The 19,941-nt window shown below is 30.9% G+C and overlaps 1 protein-coding gene across 1 annotated transcript in view; it reads right to left on the reverse strand.

Annotated features, from left to right (window-relative positions):
* The window catches only part of LOC148274047 (lachesin-like), a 122,993-nt gene that overhangs the window by 39,820 nt on the left and 63,232 nt on the right, over window positions 1–19,941 (reverse strand). Inside the window, exon 3 of the mRNA XM_088237705.1 lies at window positions 14,737–14,975. Within this exon, the coding sequence (XP_088093831.1) occupies window positions 14,737–14,975 (239 nt within the window). The remainder of the gene's footprint in view (window positions 1–14,736; window positions 14,976–19,941) is intronic.

Raw genomic sequence — 19,941 nt, forward strand, 5'->3', positions numbered from 1 at the left:
CTGGTCATGTCAAAAGCAGACAGAACCAAAGGACATGTATGACAAGATATATGACCGTGGAAGAAGCTAGGAATGTATGCCAGGATAGACGTGTGTGGCAGTCCATTCTTTTTGCCTACCCCTACGATGGGATGGTAGTAGTAATAGTAGTATTAACCATACTCTAGGTTGCAGAGTTTTTGGAAGGAGGAGATGGATATTTCTCGATCTTGTGGAATCGACTTTCTCAAGACGAAGGCCATGAGGATTATAATAATGAAAAAATAAAAAATCATCATGAAACTTTTTATTTTCCATTTTAATTATTAATACCTCACACCTAAAGTAAATTAAATATACAACCGTTGTCATATTACAAATGTTTTTAAACGAGTTTTTTCCTACTAACACATACAAAAAGAAAAAATTGCATTATATTTTTTTGTCAGCACCCCTACCGATAATTACAGTCACCGCAAGGGCTTAGTATATGTCTTTGTATGTACATTCCATATGATTTACTTTGCTTTAAATAGATTTGAAGCATTCAGGACAATCACTCAAGTGTTACAAGCAAAGAAGGATTTTATTACAATAGTAAAAGGAACAAAGGAGGTTTCCTGAATCGATTGTTCGACCACCCTACATGAAAATGTAAATCACTTGCTGATTTCACAGCCTGGAACGAGTATTGACTATCCCCATTTAAGACCTTTTATGTACAAGAACTGTGTTCTGCCACTTTAAGGGTTTTTGCACTAGGCGTGAACAAACTCGGATTGATAGATGTTTTACTTTATTTGTTACGGTGGCCTCCGTGGTGTAGTGGTCAAGACGCTCGACTCACGCACGGAAGGTTCCGATTCCCGGTGAGAACACAAAAAATTAAAATGTTATTTTTCTCAAGCCTGGTTGTTCTGTAATGTAATTCACCACTGTAATTGAGCCTCCCGGCCTGTTGTAGTGCAAAAAAAAAATGAAATGAAATGAAAAAAATAAAAAAAAATAAAAAATATATACTACCTTACTTTAAACGATATATAAAGAAATTACGCAGTGGCAGACATTTGATGAATGGGTAGGTATTTTAACATAGTTTTTCTGTCACTCTCTCGCAAATGTCTCCCCGATATTTTGCAGAATAGAAGTTTTGTTGTCCCGTTTTTCGCGCCCCATGAATGGACGATATGTATTTTGTCAAAAAGAATCAGAATTACATTTTTTGTCTTGTTTTTTTTTCAGTATTTCAAAATTATTCATCATAATTGTTTACCATATGCCAAAGACGGCAGATAAAACTATGCGCCTTGTTCTTGTAAGAAACAATTTATCAAAATCGCAAAACAACAGTCACGCTAAATATTTATAGTTCAAAAAAATCACTTCCCTAGTGTCATAATCCAGGGAAAAAATATGGGAATACGATTGTATGAAGGAAATTAATACCACGTTTCCTCTTAAAGCCTAAGCATTTAAAAATTTAACGTCTCACTTTTTTCTGCCTAGACTGTCTTATTTTTTATTTATTTTTTTATTTTACTTACATAAACGGCAAATCTGCCTTTTACAAATATTTATAATACTAACATATTTGAAACATAAATTTTCTTATACCCAAGATTTATAAAAAAAAATAAACCTAAAAATTATACAAGATATTCAGTAGAAAGTTTAAATAATAAAACACTACAGTAATACAACAAGAAAATCATAAGTACTATTTCACATAGTTGGGCCAAGTGAACAAAAAACTGTATATATTATGAAATGCATGAATAAATAAATATAATTTCTATTCACCATCTTTGAAAAAGTTAAAAAGGTTTTTTCTATAGGAACAATACCCACACTAAATATATCAGATACGTGGGAATAATTATTGACGAGTTCATGAAGTCTGTTTAATACGGCATTTCATGTATACACTGTCCGTGAATTGTTGCTACAAAACGGTGGCACTTGTCTAGTCATTCCTCCAGGCATCCTGAAGTTGATGAGAGATAATAGTTCAGGGCAATCCCATATTGAATTTACAATTTTGAATAAATTTAAAAGGTCTATAATTTTTCTTCTATCGATTAACTTACTACAACATAGATGAAGAATATATTACAGAAGGGAATATAAAACGCATGAAGAGACTGGTAATCTTCGAGGGTTTTCAAAGATGTCACGAAAGCGATGAAACCGGTCACTTTGTGGATTAAAGATTAATTTGTTTTTTTTTTATTTAACAAAAATGCATAACACCCATTGATTGAAATTATAGTAACAAAAGTTTAGTAACAAAGTAAATCTTTTAAACAATATTTTAAGTTAGTTCAAATTTTTGTAGACAAGAACTGAATTGAACCCCTCTTATTGAAGTTGATATATTACAAGAAAGATGAAAAACATTTTTTGAAGGAAACCTTTTCATTTTTTTTTCAAGTCCCTAAAATCCCACCAACCCACTCGATGTGGCTTGTTGGTGGACATTTATATTAATATATATTTTAAATTTCATTGATAAACCCTTACGGGTTACACACATTTAACAAAATATTTTTACTTCTAAATTCACATTCTACTGTTAATGATAATATTTTAAACATCTTTTGTAAAGTTTGTCTTAGTCTTTTGCTTAGTTTTGTCTGGTAGTTTATTGTACAGTTTCAGTTCATGGTTTATTAGTATCGACTGTCCTTGTCTCCTTTTTTGAAGGTTGTGTATAATATTTTTCTGATATTCTCGTATTGTGTCTATGTTTACTACAATTTAATTCAAGTTTTAGTTCTTCGTCTACAATTACATCAGTGGCTGATTTATGAATACATTTTAAGGATTCAAGTTTTAAGAGTTCAGTTACATTTAATTGCTGAATTTGTTAAAAAAGTTCTTTAGTTGCTGTTAGATAGAGTAGGTCATATACTAACTTAAATATTTTATTTTGCTGTCTTAGAAGCGTGTTCATATCATTTTAATTTCCTGTTCCTCATAGTAGTTGCAAAAAACATATTTTCGTTTTAACATAGGTTTCGTACATTAAATTTTTTTCCGTTTTTGGAACAAAGTTTTTGATTTTAAAAAAAAGACTCGATAAAGTCGCCACTTTGCTTATTAAATTTTTGTTATAAATTGTCCACGCTATTTGTCTGTCTATTGGTAGTCTTAAGTATTTTACATGTTCAATTTCAGTTAGCTGTTCTTGATTTATGTAAGCATCTACTTTGTGACATTTTTTTCTAGATTCAAAATGGACAATATTGCATTTTTTAAATTAAATGTATGTTTGTGTGTGTCCATTTAGTCAATTAATACAAACTTATGTTATGTTACCTAAGTTTATAAAAACAATAAATTTACAGATATAATTAACAGCCGGAAAGATCCAAAATCTTGAATCCAAATCAACTGTTTTTTTTTAAAACAAATAATTAAATATTTACATATAAGCTAGTTTAATTACTATTTATAAATAATCTTTTGATCAATTAGCCAGTCTCTTATTCTGCTCTTGTTACATTGTGAGTTAAATTAAAGTTCTTTTGGCAATAAATTTAATACGCTAGGTACTAAACAAATGTGAGTTCCATGACCATACTTACAATATATTTTTGGTACTTCTAAACTCATATTATACGTGAAGCGTGAATTATGCTTACATTTGGGAGAAATTTTGAAATTATTACTATTAAATCGTTCTTAAATGATGCAAAGCTACAGTTATCCTCAGATCAGCAGAGTTTTTAGTGTTTTGTACATGAAAACTGTGTTACCTATTTGTCTGTAAATCTCTTCTGGCAAAATTCTCCTAACTATAGAATACGTAGACCTTGGATCATTTAAATATTAGTTTATGTTTAATGTCTCCACGACTTTATGCTATATCTTATCATTGATTAAACTAAGAAAAAAAAATAAAGAGTTCTTTTAGGCATAAAATAAAAGGAATAAAAATTACTCGCAAGAGTCCACAATTGATCACAAAGTTTAACCATCTGACAATTCTATTTAAAATTATGATCTAAAAAAATACCTTAATACTTGTACTCCTCTACAGTTGCTATAAATTTACGATTACAAGGGTTTGTTTACTTTTTGTAAACTTGTTGTTTGATTGAAGAAACTCTTAAAAAACTTTTTATAAAACTTGAATAAACCTGTTTGATTGTAGACTTGTTGTTTGATTGAAAACAAATGTTGGTTTCTTCCAAAATCCCTGTTGTAATTTGTTAACCTTAATGACTCCCAAGGGGGGGAAAATCCAGTATTTTGTCTACAAACATTCGGACAAACTCAAATATTTAAAAAAGTCCAACTGGTCCAAGAAGAAGTTTAAAAATTCGGAAAACCGTTTTCAGGCGTTGACTAGTATGTAAAATAAATCAATCAGATGAATTTCTTTGGAACAAAAAAGGTTGCGGCTCTTTAATTTCACTAAAATCAACAAATGGAAGAATTTTAGAAATATGGATGTTTGAACATAGGTAAAATGGTAAATGTTACACAGTGTGTAAAGTGGCCACTTAAACCAGCCAAAGACAGGTCAAAAACCCTGTAAATGCCACGACTTTAAGATTCACTTATTTAAGGTATTCTCCATCCCTGTTGTAATTTGTTAATCTTAATGACTTCCAATGGGGTGAAGCCCAGTATTTTGTAAACAAACATTTGGACAAACTAAAACATTGTAAATTTTGGTTTGTTTGATAACCAGTGCAGTATACAATTATTTATAAAAATACACAATGATTATTAGTGTTAGTGCCGGTAACAGAGTTAATGGTGCCTTAAAGTCTGTCGTAGCAAATAAGTGTCTATCGCAAGAGGCTAAATTAGCAGTTCATAATGGAGTTCTGGTACCAACCCTAATGTATGGAAGCGAAGCATGGAGTTGGAAAAAAAGGGACGAAAGTAGACTGAATGCTGTTGAAATGCGATCCCTCAGGCGAATGTGCGGAAAAACAATGTATGATAGGTGCCCTAATGTCGAAATTAGAGCAGAATGCAAGGCTGAGTTAAGCATTATCGACAAAATTAAGAAAGGTCTTTTGCGATGGTTCGGTCATGTGGAGCGAATGAATGATGAAAGAACGGCTAAAAAGATTTATGATGCGAATGTGTCTGGTTGTAGAAGTCGAGGAAGGCCGAGAAAGACATGGCATGATCAAGTACAACAAATTCTTGAAAGTGGTCATGTGAAAAGTCGGAATAATCGACGTGCGTGCATGAGAAGATGTATGAATGTGAAGGAAGCAAAGGAAGTGTGCCAGGACAGAGTGGTGTGGCGTTCTATCCTCTCTGCCTACCCCTCTGGGGAAATGGCGTGATGGTTAGTTAGTTAGTTAGTTCACAATGATTATTCGTTTCAGGATTAAAGTTGCTATCCAAATTATAACAACTTTTTAATTAGTTATCGAACTAAGATAGTAATAAGCCCTTTTATTTCCTAATGAGTACATTTAACAATAAAAACCTAAATGTTTAAATAAATATATGGAATAGCAAAACTCATGACTTCAAAAATTTTGAGTTATCCCACTATGAAACTGAGCCATCGATGTAAAACATTTTTTTTCTATGTTTGATCAATTACGGCTGACTGATGAAAATGCTTGAACAATGTTTTGAGTATGCCCAAATGCTTGCAGACTGGATGGATTCTCTTCTCTCCCTAGAGAGTTGTTCGTATTATAATTTGTTTATTTATTCATATTTTTCTCTTACAAACTATAATTATTAATAAAAATAATGTGACCTCACTGGGGTTACCCGTGCCGAGGACACTTTACAATATACTTTTTTGAAATGTTTGTACATTATAAAATAAACAAAAAAAACTAACTTAATAAACAGAAATAATTCACAAAATATTCACAGTTTTAAAAACTAGGTATATATGTACATTTATATTATTTATATTACAAAACGCACAATGAAAATAACAAAAACCTAACAGAAGACCTTGTATGCATTTTCAAAATACTTAATACTTTAAGTGATGTCCCATCTCTGTTGCAATCAATTTCTTTTCATGTTCCCAACCGTGTCACCAGAAGTCAAAATATGCTATTTATAAAATCTTCTAAGAGCAACTTTGGTTTTTATGCCCCAATGTCCAGAATGTGTAGATTAGTCAATTCATCACACGACTTGGAATTTTGAGGGATAGATCTTCCGGCTTTTCGTAGATCTCTTCGCGACTAAACAGTGTGGGATGAAGTTGGATTGGCATGGTTTAGCTCAAAGTTTTAGGTCTTTCGTTTTTTTTAATATATTGTATACAATTATTGTTTTGCCCTTGTTTGTCTTTGCTTAATAGTTTTATGTTCTTTTTGAACAGTTTCTTGCATTTATGTTTCTTCATGTAACTTTTGTAATTAGCTTAGGCAGTATATAAAATAAATAAAAATAAACCATACACTTGTTGCAACAGAAAGGGAAAATCTTTTTGAGAAGGGAATATAGTAGTCTTGGCATTTACAGGGCCAGTGACTTGTCACTGGCTGGTTTCAGTGGCCACTTTACACATGTTAGGCTGTTCAATTCATTACAGGGGCAATCAAGCAGGCTAATTTATTTAATGGTAGTATTTAGCTCCTTTTGTTTTCTTTGTGTTCAATCTTTACGACTATTTTTTTTTTATTATTTGTTAATTCATCGTTATGAATCAATATTTCAAATCAACTATGTCAGGAATCGAACCCGAGACCTCTTGCATGGTAAATAAACGCGCTGACCATTACACTACGAGGCCGACGTTTTACGACGAGTGCCTATGTTTACACATCCACATTTCCTCAACTCTTCCATCTGTTGACTTTTGTAAAGTAAAAGAGCTGGAACCTTTATCATGTGAGTGAGATTAATCTGGCTGAACCAATTTTTCTACTAGGCAACGCCTGTAAACAATTTAAATTTTTTTTATACTTCTTCTTTATTGAAGAGTTGATGAAATGTGGACATCGCAAAAAAAGAAGTATAAAATAAATGATTTTTTTTTTCAGGCATTGCCTAGTAGATGAATTGGTTCAACTGGATGAATCTCACCCACATGATAAAGATTTCAGCTCTTTTACTTCACAAAACCCAAAAAATAGAAGAGTTGATTAAATGTGGATGTTTAAACATAGGCAGAATGGTGAAGGTTACACAGTGTGTAAAGTGACCCCTTAAACCAGCCAATGAACGGTCATAAGCCCTGTAAGTACGTAGACTTTCATATTCTCTGATCAAAAATATTTTCCCTCTCTGTTGCAACAAATAAATGAAAATTATTTCAATATCAATTTTACTTTATACCGTCTTGATAGGTACAGATGAAAATAGCGTTTTTAACCGGAGCCCTGGAGTTCCACCAGTATTATGTGATTGATCACTATACCTTTAAGTTACATAATATTATGAAAATAGGCTGCATTTGTTTTAACAGTGCAGTGCCTTAAACACCACTGGGAGCAGAAGAAGGGATTATTAAAATAATTAAGTTTTACTTTTGATTTTTCGGAAAAAATATTTTTTAATTATTTAAAACCGAAAAAATAAAACAAAAGAAATTTTAAATTGTGAGAGATACAACCGCTTCACTTAACACCACCTCTCTCTAGCGAAATTCATTTTTGCATAAAATATTCCACACCGAACGCTATGCAAATAATTTACCCCTCACTACAAGGGTGAGAAATTTGAATACTCGAATATCGAACGAAAATTCGAAAAAAAAACAATCGTTAAATCCACGTCAGTTAACGAAGCGTAAGACATTTTTTATTTGAGATAAAAAATACAAAAAATGTGTTCTATTAGTACGATAATTAAAATAGAGCAAGGGGAGGTGGATCCAGAAAAAAAAATGTAAAGATGTAAAACAAATGAGAAAAGATTTGAACTGCATGAAAATAAATGAAGAATTATATTTAACGTACTCATATAAAATGATTAATATGTCGGCCTCGTGGTATAGTTGTCAGCGCGTTTGCTTACCACGCAAGAAGTCTCGGGTTTGATTCCCGACATGGTTGACATAAAACATTTATTTAAAAAGTGGTTTTTGACTGGTACCTGAAGCGTTATACTGATCATATTACTTTCATGAAACAAAAATTATCAGAATACACTGTGATTGGTGTACCAACGCAGTGCCCTATGCACCATTAGGTGCGGAAAGATAATGATGAGTGTTTAATAATCTCAGAGAAATTACGTTATATAGAACTGATCTTTTGAAAAAATAAAAACAACTTTCTACTAAATGTTATTAAATATTAGTATATAACTTACCGACTTTTACATATATATATATTTTTTTAATGGAACAATTCGCTAAGCTTCTATTTTGAGGCTTGTCAGCAGGTGGAATAGAGGGGATATGGAAGGAGGTTATGAAAAATGCACCACAACACCCTGACCAATTGAGAAAAAAATGTTTCTTGGATTTTCTTGTAGCATTGGCGGGAATCGAACACGTGACACCAGTTTCACAGTTAATCGTCTTACCAACTGCACCACGGTGCCTATGTCTATCGGCTTCGAGACGTACCCGTCTTTTTGTCAGGATACCAATAAACCAACTAATAAATTGAATACAATGTTAATGCTTTAAATATTGATGATAAAAACAACTTGGATTTTTATAATACAAACGAGAAAAAAATGAATAATTTGGATGCGTTTTCTACATAAAGGCGTAGGATTGTGCAAAACATGAAATATATATGAAAATTAACAAATAAGGTATTAACATATTACAACAGAGATGAAGAGCATTTTAGAGAAGGTAATATATAAGTCTAGGCATCTACAGGGTTTATGACCTGTCATTGGCTGGTTTAACTTCACAAATATCAACAAATGAAAGAATTGAAGGAATATAGATGTTCAACTATGGGCAGAATGGTAAATGTTACACCTCGTGTAAAGTGGCCGTTTAAACCAGCCAATGACAGGTCGTAAGACCTGTAGATGCCTAGACTTCTGTATTGCCGTCTCTAAAATGTTCTGCATCTCTGTTGTAATATGTTAATGTTAACAGCTCCCCAGGGAGTTGAATCCAGTCCTTGTCTACAAAAGTTCGGACAAACTTAAAATATTGTAGAAAAAGGGTATTTTTGTTTTTTTTTTTAAAAAATGACAAGTGATACTTTAACCCACACATTCGTAATTCTTTTAAATAAAAAAAAAAAAAAACGATTATTTATTGAATGTTTTCAAGTTTTGTTCGATTTGAAAAGCACGAACATTTGAAAAGCTTGGCTAATTTAATTAACGTGAAAAATTAGCTTTAAGGGTAAACGAGAACCTAAAGAGGGGTTGTTTAATACAAACGGGGGATATTTTTATAAGTCTTTGGATTCCGCATCTCAAAGTTAATTTAATTCAAAGTTTTTAGAAACGCGGATTCCAAATTGTACAGTTAAAAATAATGGACGTTTAAATATTTCGCGAATAAATTATTTACAAAGTTCTGGTTGCGAAGGTGGAATTGTAATATTTCAGCATTTTTATGTAAATGGTTTTGAAATCAAGTGTAAAGTTTCTTAATAAAACTCGAAAAAAGAAGTTGCGCCTTTTGGGAACATTTACAAAATAAAAAAACATAATTTATTTCTGCGAATTCGGATCCAATACTGTCGCTTGTTTAGTTAAAATTTGTCAAGGCATTACATAAAGAAAATGGGATTTGTAAAGAACCCATTTTTTCTTTACTAATTTATGACCAAGCGCTTTCGTAATACGATTTAAATTTTTCGTGTTTATATTTTATAATCTCTCAGCTCTTTTCACGCTTCGTCATGCCTGTTATTGGATATGGTACCATTTAAAAAACTAGCAATTTTTTTCTGTTTTAAACTGTCATTAAATTAGATGGTAATGCTTAACTTGAATATCAAAGCACTATGATACGTAACAAATGACGTATTGTTGCGAATTAAGATCAATATGATAACAATATTGCAAAAATATGTAAATTTCATAAAAGACGCAATAGACAAAAATTCCGTCAAGTTTTGTTTACTTCAAACTTTAACTAACTTTGTATAGTTTGGGGATTCATTTTGGAAGTAAATACTAGGGTATTTTGAACATTTCAATTTCATTATATTTTTACTCAAAACTTTCCATCAAAATAAAAAACATACTATCAGTAATGTTTTATTTAAAAATATAAAAAATATATGAGTTTATTACAATATTTGAGTTTGTCCAAATGTTTGAAGATATAAGACTGGATTTCATCCCCTCGGGTGTCATCAAGATCAACAAATTACAACAAGGATAGAGAACACCCTAAAGTTGGGAATATGAAAGTCTAGGCATCAGGACTTATGACCTGTCATTGGCTGGTTTACATTTGGACAAACTTAAATATTGTAATAAAACCAACTGGTCCTAGAAGAAGTTGAAAAATCGGAAAATAGTTTTTAGGCGTTGCCAAGTATGTGAAATAATTCGATCAGATGAATCTTTTCACAACAATAAAGGTTTCAGCTATTTAACTTCACTAAAATCAACATTGAAAGCATTCACCACATACCCGAATCCGTTTTGAAAGCTACATGTCTTTCTTCGAATTCACTTATACAAGCAAGTATTTTTTTTTATTACGAATTTATTATATTTCATGCTTTACTAACCAAATTCAGTTAAGAAAAGCGCGAACAAATATTTAGATTTACAACTTTCAATGTCCCTTTCACTGTCGCTCTAAAACCACCCCTCATCGTCTTCATTGTAGAGACAAAGGGAAGTATAAATAAAATAAAATAATAAATTCGTTACTTATTTCAAACTCCCTTATGTCGACAGTGATAGAAAACGTTACTTACTACTCTCTGGAGCACCAGAACGCCCCCAGGTGGCACTTGAGGCCAGTCACCGGCAGCGCACCCAAAAGCAGCAGACTTACCCAAAGACTACTGGTTGCAAACTTACTTTTGCCACCACTCATACCTTCTCAAACTGTAATTATTGAAGAATTTTACCTCATCAAGCAAAAGCAATAAAGGAGACGTATATTCCGTGCTCAGGGAAGTCCTCAGCAAAAGATGTCCACTGACAGGGGCAACCGCAATCAAAAACCTCAGGCCTCAGAAACGTCCAGTGACTTTTGCTTAGTAAAGGATTAATTACCTCTACCGTGGAGGTAATTAATCCCATACTAAACTTAAATCAACAAATGAAAAAGTTGAAGAAATATGGACATTTAAACATAGGGAAAATGGTGAATGTTACGCAGTGTGTAAAGTGGTCACTTAAACTATCCAATGACAGGTGATAAGCCCTGTAGATGCCTAGACTTCCGTATTACCTTTTTTATCTATCCATACCTGTTGTTATTTGGTTATATGGATTTATGTTTTTTTTTTAAAAAACGTTGTTCAAAGCATTTTTGTGTTTTGTTATTACAAAAGTGTACACTTACAATAATTGTTAAGGTGTTCTAATAAAAGGTGTTATCCCCCTTTTTTGCTTTATTTTCATATTAAAAAAAAAAAAAAAAAAATATCACCTGTATTATGTTCTACTGAGTACTTTTTATGTAATTTACTTAACAGCGAAGAATAATAATTATCATATTTTTGAAAATTACGCCTTATATTATAGCTCAATTTTCTCAGTTTGAAGTTAGAGTGGCTTAACTCATTTTTACATAACACCATTCAATTTTCAAACACTTTAGCATCAAATTTCTGATTTATGTTAATTAAAAAAAATATATCTTATCCATTCAACTAAGTTTTAAAACATATTTTTGTATTAATGTATACGACTTGACGACATGCTAATTTGTTTCTTACTTATGTAATTTTTTTTTAAATTATATATTTTTCAGTATGGCCATATTTTAAAAAATATTTTTTGTAAAATATTTGACTCTACTTCGAAATTATTTGAGTTGGGACTAATCATTCAAAAAAATGTGTTATAAACTGTTTAAAAGTTAATCAATAAATAAAAATGTTTTGTTTTTTTATTTATATCCCTACAGAGATGAGGTAGATTTTTTTTTTCAAATTCAGGATTATGGATATTCGAGCGTTTACAGGGCTTATTACCTGTCATTGGCTGGGTTAAGTGGCCACTTTACGTAGGTACTACAACATTCCCCATTCCGCTTATTAGCGAATATCCACACCAGGTAACATTTTTGATTTTTTGTATTTATGTTACGAATCGAGAAACCATCCACAAGCGAGTTGGAGCGCCATCTATGTATTTATATTGAAGTTAAGTATTTTAATTAGCAGATTACTTTATTTTATGTAGTTAAGACTCTTCCGAGTTAAATTAAGTACTAGTAATCGCCTGCAGATGACTCTGCAATTTATTTTTACTTATATTTGAAAAATGTTTTGTTTTCTATTTAAGATTAACCAGTTCTTTGTTGATTTTATATCTTTACATGGATCTTGTTTTAATCAGTTCTTTTTACACGGTTCCTTAATAATTAGGTCTTAAAACATTTGTTTTCGAGATTTAAGATATAAGTCATATAAGCGTCTCAAAAATGATTGTGTAATCAAATTATTCTACCAAATCCTAAAAGGAACACTTTCACTCTACCAGAAGTCAAACTAGAGGATGGGTCATAGGGTCTACCGCAAATTCTGTATTCGAATAAAAAAGTTTCAGGTGTTTGGGCCCCAAAATATTGATTGTGCTACCCAAACATTGCAAAACTAGGACCCGGATTCAATCAAATAAATTTGTGAAAAATTGGTTACTAGGTAGAGAAAAATCGGAGAATTTACAAAAATATATTTTTCAAATATAAATAGTAAAATAACATATTGAATAACTTTTTAATACATTTACTAAGAGGTTTTTATGTAATTGTTTATTTTGCATAAAAACGTCTGCCTTGAAACAGCTTGTACCTAGATAGACCGACTAGATAAAATCCAGAGAAATCTATTACCTAAAATACTGAGTAGATAAAATAATTGTGATTTTTGTTAATAAACCGTCATTACTATAATTATTAAAAACTAAAATGGCAAACTCAACTGTCAAAGAGAGCACTTGTCAAATGTTGACAATATCTTCCGATTATCATTTATGTTTTATTTATTTATTTATAAACGAACTTAGTCCATTCAAAAAATGGCAAACGCATATCCGCATAATTCATACAGGCACAATACTATCTAGATGTATTTATTTTATGTCCTCGGAAAATACAAAAGGCGATGGCCGATGGACGTTATGAGATACACAGCGCTAATCACTTATCGAACAAATAATATTATTCCATTTAATTCGTGTTTTTTTTAAGAAAACTATCTTAAATATAGTCCGACGATTAACATTTATTTTTTGAATCGAAGCTTTTTTAGGAATAAACAGAAAATACGTATAAAATATATTTATCGCGTAATCGATTATTTTTGTATTTATAGGGTGTTAGAATCTTGTCATCCCATTTGTCATTGGAATAGCCTACATCGCTTTTTTACTTGGCGTGAAATATATGAAAACTAGAGGAAAACACATTCTTAGTCAGTTTGTTTATGAATCTTAGTTAAATATTTCAATTTATAAATTTCTACTGTACGCAATGTTATGCCACCAAAAAAAAATCACAACATTATCAGTCATCAACAAAGTTGTTTAAAAGTTTTGAATCAGGCAAAAATAACATTTGGAAGGAAATAAGAAAAGCGAAAAAATATTGGTTATGTTTCCTACGTCCAGTCTCAGAAATATAATATGACAATACCACTATGAAGACAGTTAAAACTATGAGAGACTATATCAATTTGATTCAGTGCTGGTACATGAGGGGATCTGACATGCATAATTTTAATCGTTTTTGCATTTATTATAAGACCCATATAATGCGACCATTTAAGCAAGGAATTGTAGTCTTCTTGTAATTGACTTTCCGCAAAAGATGAATGTCTGTGAGAAATTACAAGTGTCGTATCATCGGCGTAAACATAATGTTTGGCGTACTTAATTTTTTTTACTTTAATTAGATGTAAGTAATATATAATAATGGACCCAAAATGGATCCCTGGATGGACCCAAAATAGATCCATCAAAAATGTTATAATTTTGTAATATCAAAGTTTCCCAAACGCTTAAGTTCCTCATTGGAACACTTATAATTATTTATTTATTTATTTCATTTTATTTGGGATTTTTACAGCTATTACATAAACAAAATAATTAAAAAAATCTTAACAATACTAAAGCCAATTAAAAAAATCCACTGTAAATATAATGACACATAATATATAAGAAAAGAAGTTTAGTAATTGTATTTGTGTGACGTTTGTATTCATGTGTATGTGAATGTGTGTATGCGTGAATGAATGAGGGAGAGGATACATGTGCGTGTGGGAATGAAAGAGGGAGAGGGTGCGTGTGTATGGGTGCGTAAGTATGAAAATAATATATTTGCTTAAAACTTGTAAATTGTATTAAAAATGGTACAATAAAGAGCTTAGTAAAAAGTGAGAAACCTTTTTGTTAAAATTCAAATGACGAAATGATATAAATTGTTTTTTTTTTTTAAGTATGTTAAATTTCAAATCCGTATTCTGAAAAAAAAAGCATTTTATTTTTTAAATTTAACTGATACACATCGAATGAATAATGTGCGACGAGTCCTATACAATACAATACAGTAGGTAACCACAAAATGCAGTAAATACGAAATAATGACAACAATAAAATAAGGTTTGACAATACGCAAACGTTGATTCAAAACGAACACACAAATGCATATTATATGCACCAATTATGAAAAATATATTTTTTCTTTCTTACCGTTCCTTCGTCCATATTTCTTATAATGCATGGTAACAGCGCATTGGAGCCAGTCTGTGACGTCACCGCTGTGTTGTTGTCTGTGGCAAAGTACATCCCCGTCGGGGCGATCGTGGGTTCGAATCCCGATGGAGGAAAAGAGGCAGTCAGGTGATTCTCATCTCTCGAGTCGAGTACTCTAGCTGGCTTCTTCGTCAGGATGGAGCCTTGTAATGCTGAAGCTTGCATCGACGGTAACCCTGGAAAGGAATGTTAAAATACGTATTAACAAAAAGTATCGATTGATATTTAGTCAATTTTATTTCTTCAAAAATAAACATGTATACTTTGATTTCGTTAAAATGAAAATATCACAATATTCTTAGACGAATGTGTAGGAAAGCAATGTATAACAGGGTTACAAATGATGAAATCAGGCGAGAGTGTAAATCTGAGTCAAGTATAATTGATAAGATTAAGAAAGGGTCTCTGTGATGGTTTGGTCACGTAGAACGAATGGACGACAAAAGAATGGTAAAACAAGTAAATGAGGCAAAAATGAACGGCAACGTGAGACGAAGACGACCAAGAAAGACTTGGCATGATCAGATAAATCAGAATCTTAAGTCTGGTCATGTCAAAAGCAGACATAACTAAAGGGCATGTATGACAAGATGTGGAAGAAGCTAGGAATGTATGCCAGGATAGACGTGTGTGGCGGTCTATTGTCTCTGCCTACCCCTACGGGGAAATGGCGTGATGGTAGTAGATGTAGTAGTAGTAGTTATAATATTCCAACAATATGTTCGTAAAACTTTAAACTCACGCACCTCCCTTCATCCCATCCCTCTTTTTCAAACTATTTCTCCCACACAATTTTTACAAATTATAATCGCTGCATGTAAGAGTTACCTTCTTAAAGCACGTGATTTCAAATCGGCATACTGGTGTTATATTTTTGTGCAGCAACTATACTGAATGCGCATAGTGGATTTTGCATGTTTGTTTTATTGGTATTCTGACAAAAAACGGGTACGATTGGAAACCAGCAGACATAGAAAAGTCGATAAGTAGTTAGTTTGGAATATTTCATTACATTTAGTTAAATATTTGCCTACTAGTTTAATGCTTTCAATAGCAATAAAACATATCATAATTCATCGGCTATTGGCAAACACGTGGTCACATAAACACGTGTCGTTGCAAAGCAGTTCGTTTTGATTAACTTCGCCGTACAATAGAACACGCTAGTTATTACATCATCGTCATTCCCTTTCCGCACCTAATGGTGCATGGGGTATTGCATTGACAGTTTTTACAGAATGTGAGAAAATATTTGTTTATTTCCATTTCCCCGTAAAACAGAACTTTATCATTATAGAAAAAGCGGTTTCATTATTTGAAACACATATATTATCCAATTATACAGGGGACTGGAACTGAACCCGCCATAGCAAATTCGCATATAGAGGAGGTCATTTGCTAATTATTTTATCTACTTTCCTAAGCTTAAGTTTTATAGTTTGGGAGATATGTCAAGTTTTTACATTAATAAGATTGTTCCAAAATTTGAACTTCAAGCATTCAGAATATTATTTTTTTCGTTATTTTAGTATTTTTTTATTATTTGTTGGTAGTCATAAATATTTGTGATTAAAATACCTCGGAACTTATCTCAAAGTAGGGTTGAAAAATAAGATATTACGCTCTAAAAAAAAAGGTGACGAACTAGAGAACTAACTTAAAGTAAAATAAATTATTGAAACACCGTAGTTTTTCTTATTACAGGTTGAATTTGATCGTTAAGTTTTTTTGAGTACTTTTTATTTAAAACGTAATATTTTATTTTTCAACCCTAGTTTGAGAGAAGTTATGACTTATTTTAATCACAAATATTTATGACTCACAACAACAACAAAAAAACCAAAAAAAAAATTAAGTTTCAAATGTTTCAAGGTCAAATTTTGGAAAAATCTCAATAAAGTATAAAAATGGACATAGGTATCTCCTAAACTTCAAAACTTTATCTATGGAAAGTGAGATCCAACAGTTAGCAAATGACCTCCTCTATGTGCAATTTGCTTTGGCGGGTTTAGTTCCAGTCACCTGTATAAGTTTTGTACATACTTTTGCAGAAGTATTAAAGGTGCAAACTCTTATCGGCACTATTTTGTTAACAAAATGTGTATAAGACCCATGTCAAATCACATTAAAACTAATAAAAAACTTTTTTCGAAATCGTGGCTTGAAACCTTTATCTTAAATATAGTCAATTTGCTATACTGTCCTTAAGCAAAAAGGCCGCTTTTCAACAAAATTCACTAAATTAGTTGAATATGAGGTTAAGTTCAATAATATTCTTTTAATCATTTGATATAGTAAATCAAAAAGCTGTAAAAAAAATTTAAGAACGAAAAACGAAAATAATATTTTTTAAGTATTTTAGTTTTTTAAGCAATAATACAGTTTCTATAGATTCTTAAGGAAAAATACAGTGTAGATATGGCACATACAGGTTTATGTTCTGAAACATTTGCCGTGCTGTATATCTACTAATGATTATTAACAGTTTTTTTTATAATTGGCATATATTGATAAAAATTTAAAAATGTAATATTAATTACTTTATTTATTAATCAATAAAGATGGCACGTAGTGTCTCTTACTTTACAAAAAATACATGGTTAGTAGAAATAAATACTTCAAATAATAAACAGTTTATAAACGAGAGGAAAAAAATCTAAAAAGTTTATGTCTTTATTATAATAAATGGTTTCTGTAATAAAAAAATATTGTGTTAAGAATAAATCATTTAAAAGCATATAAAAATTAAAAAGAAAGAAAAAAAAAAATCGTTTAAAGATTTTTAAAAAAAAGGACAAGTGGGTATATTTTTAATCATAGGTACGGTACATTGAACAAAAAAAAATTTCAAAATGTAATTGTACTAAGTTAAAGAGAAAAAATATTTATTTAAAAGTTAAAAATAAAAATCCAAAAAACATGTAATTTATATTAACAAAAACATACCAAAACTAAAAAAAAAGTAAATAGTGAGCAAATATTTTTGTAAAAATATATTAAAAGTACATAAATATAGCTTGACAAATGTAAGTTACCGTTCACTATCTTTAAAATAATCAAAAAGAGTTGATTTATATAAAGTATAGTTTATGTTAAAAATATCGGCAACGTCAGAATTTTTATTGCCGAGTAAATTGATTCGATTCAGAATAGCATTTTACCAGTTTACCGTTTGCAAATTGTTGCAACTAAACGGAGGTACTTAAGAAGTCATTTGTCCAAGTACCTTGAGATTAATGAGTTCTAATATATACATATATATATAACCGGGTTGTGGTCTCGTGGCTAGTGTCTCGGACTCACGGCTCAAAGGTCCGTGGTTCGAATCCCACACTACCCCAACTTGATTCCCATTTTCTAATAGCGAGTTGTTTACAACTCGTTGAAAATGGTCCTCAAAATGAAATATTTGGGTATATAATGAAAACGCAAATATTTATTTTTATTAAAAAATAAATTTCAAAAAGATTTGGGCAGTCCCATGTAAAGTTGACAATTGTAAATAAATTTTATAAATCTATCAGTTTTCTTCTTTCAGTTAGTTTAAAGTATTTAATGGGTAGTCATAGTTAGTAAATTCACATCTGATTCCGAGTTTTTTTTTTTAACCAACACAGTCATAGTTATAAACAATGCTTAGTCCTGCTTTACGCGTATTAAGTCGTTATTTAACCGCTAGTCGGGTTTTCAGGTGAACTTGATATTTCATTCAAAACCGAAATGTTTGGTTGTATCGTGAAAGCGTTTAAAAACTATTCGGATAAACGTACAAAATATGGTGTAAATTTTCATTGGTAAGTAGGTACTTAGGTATTTTTTTATAATTGAATTTCAGTAGGTACTGAGGTATTTGTACATGGTTTAATTTAAAAAAATGATACAATTATTTATATATATCATTATTTATGCAAATGTTAGACTCTGCTCTTTTTACGAACAAAGGTGCACTTTATTTAGGAATGCAGTGTTTTAAAATGTATTAAATGTTAGTTAATATTATTTAAGTTTCACTAAAAATCCAGTAAAGAAAATGAATTGTTAGAAATTGTAAGGAATTAAAGGAAAAAATCTGATTGGGATCCATAAAAAACGAATGTTGTTTGTTAACATTAAAAACAAAAAAATATAATAAAGAAAAAATAAAGAAAAAATCAACCTTTAATTTTTTTTGTATATGCATTCTCGGCAAATGCAACCTTGATAAACGATTTAAAAAACATTTACACTATAAATGAAAGTTTTTAAGAGCAATAAATATGTTAATTTTAAAGATCTACACAGCCTTTCATATTAAATATCTACAAAGATAATACATTCACGATATTTTATTAATTTGCACAAAAGCAGAAAAATTCAATTTGAAAAAATATCTTTTAGAAAAAATTTCCACAAATACGTGGAAGTAATTTAAACATTAAAAATCTATTCTTAAAAGAACGTTTTCCAGGATTAAATTATGTTTTTGAGTTTAAAATTATGCGGCGTTTTAATTACACGTCATTTAATTTAATGAATTATTTTCTACATTAAACTCACGTCCTGAAATTCTATTTTTATCTACTGTTTCTCCTTAGTACAAACAGGTTTATTGCCTTTTTCTCTTTTCGGTAATTTTCTAATGAACCGTTAAAAAATAAAACCCGGTTTTAGGGCGCCGTTATGGTCACATTTTGTTCGGGGATTAATTATATCAAAATTTAGGGCCTATTCAAAACAGTCTCAAGAGAGGTCATATATTTTGCATTTTAATTTTAGAATTAACTCGCTAAACGTGGGTCAATGTTCTTGTTTGAGAGAGTGAAAAGTCAAGGGTAGGTTTGATTTAAAAGAGCTCTTATTTTAAGGCTCTCAAAAGTAAGACCCTCGTTAGGTTCCATGCTATGAAAAGAACAGCGGGACGATTTATTTTCATCAAGCTCTCATTTAAAAACCTACGAGTATATAAAATATTTAAAATGATATTTTTGTTTAAGAATATAGGCATTTGTAGCAAACTGTCTCCTGGTTATATTTAATTAAACAATTATGTTAAATAAAATGCCTTTTGTCTCAAGCAATGTTTTAATGCGTATATTTGCCTGTCGTACTTGAACAATACCATTGATCCAGCTCCTGGGGACTAAAGCTAGGGATTCCTAGGAC

This window comes from Micrasema longulum, unplaced genomic scaffold (assembly GCF_059751315.1).
Source record: "Micrasema longulum isolate JH-2025_06_02 unplaced genomic scaffold, ASM5975131v1 h1tg001772l, whole genome shotgun sequence".
Taxonomy (NCBI): Eukaryota; Metazoa; Arthropoda; class Insecta; order Trichoptera; family Brachycentridae; genus Micrasema; species Micrasema longulum.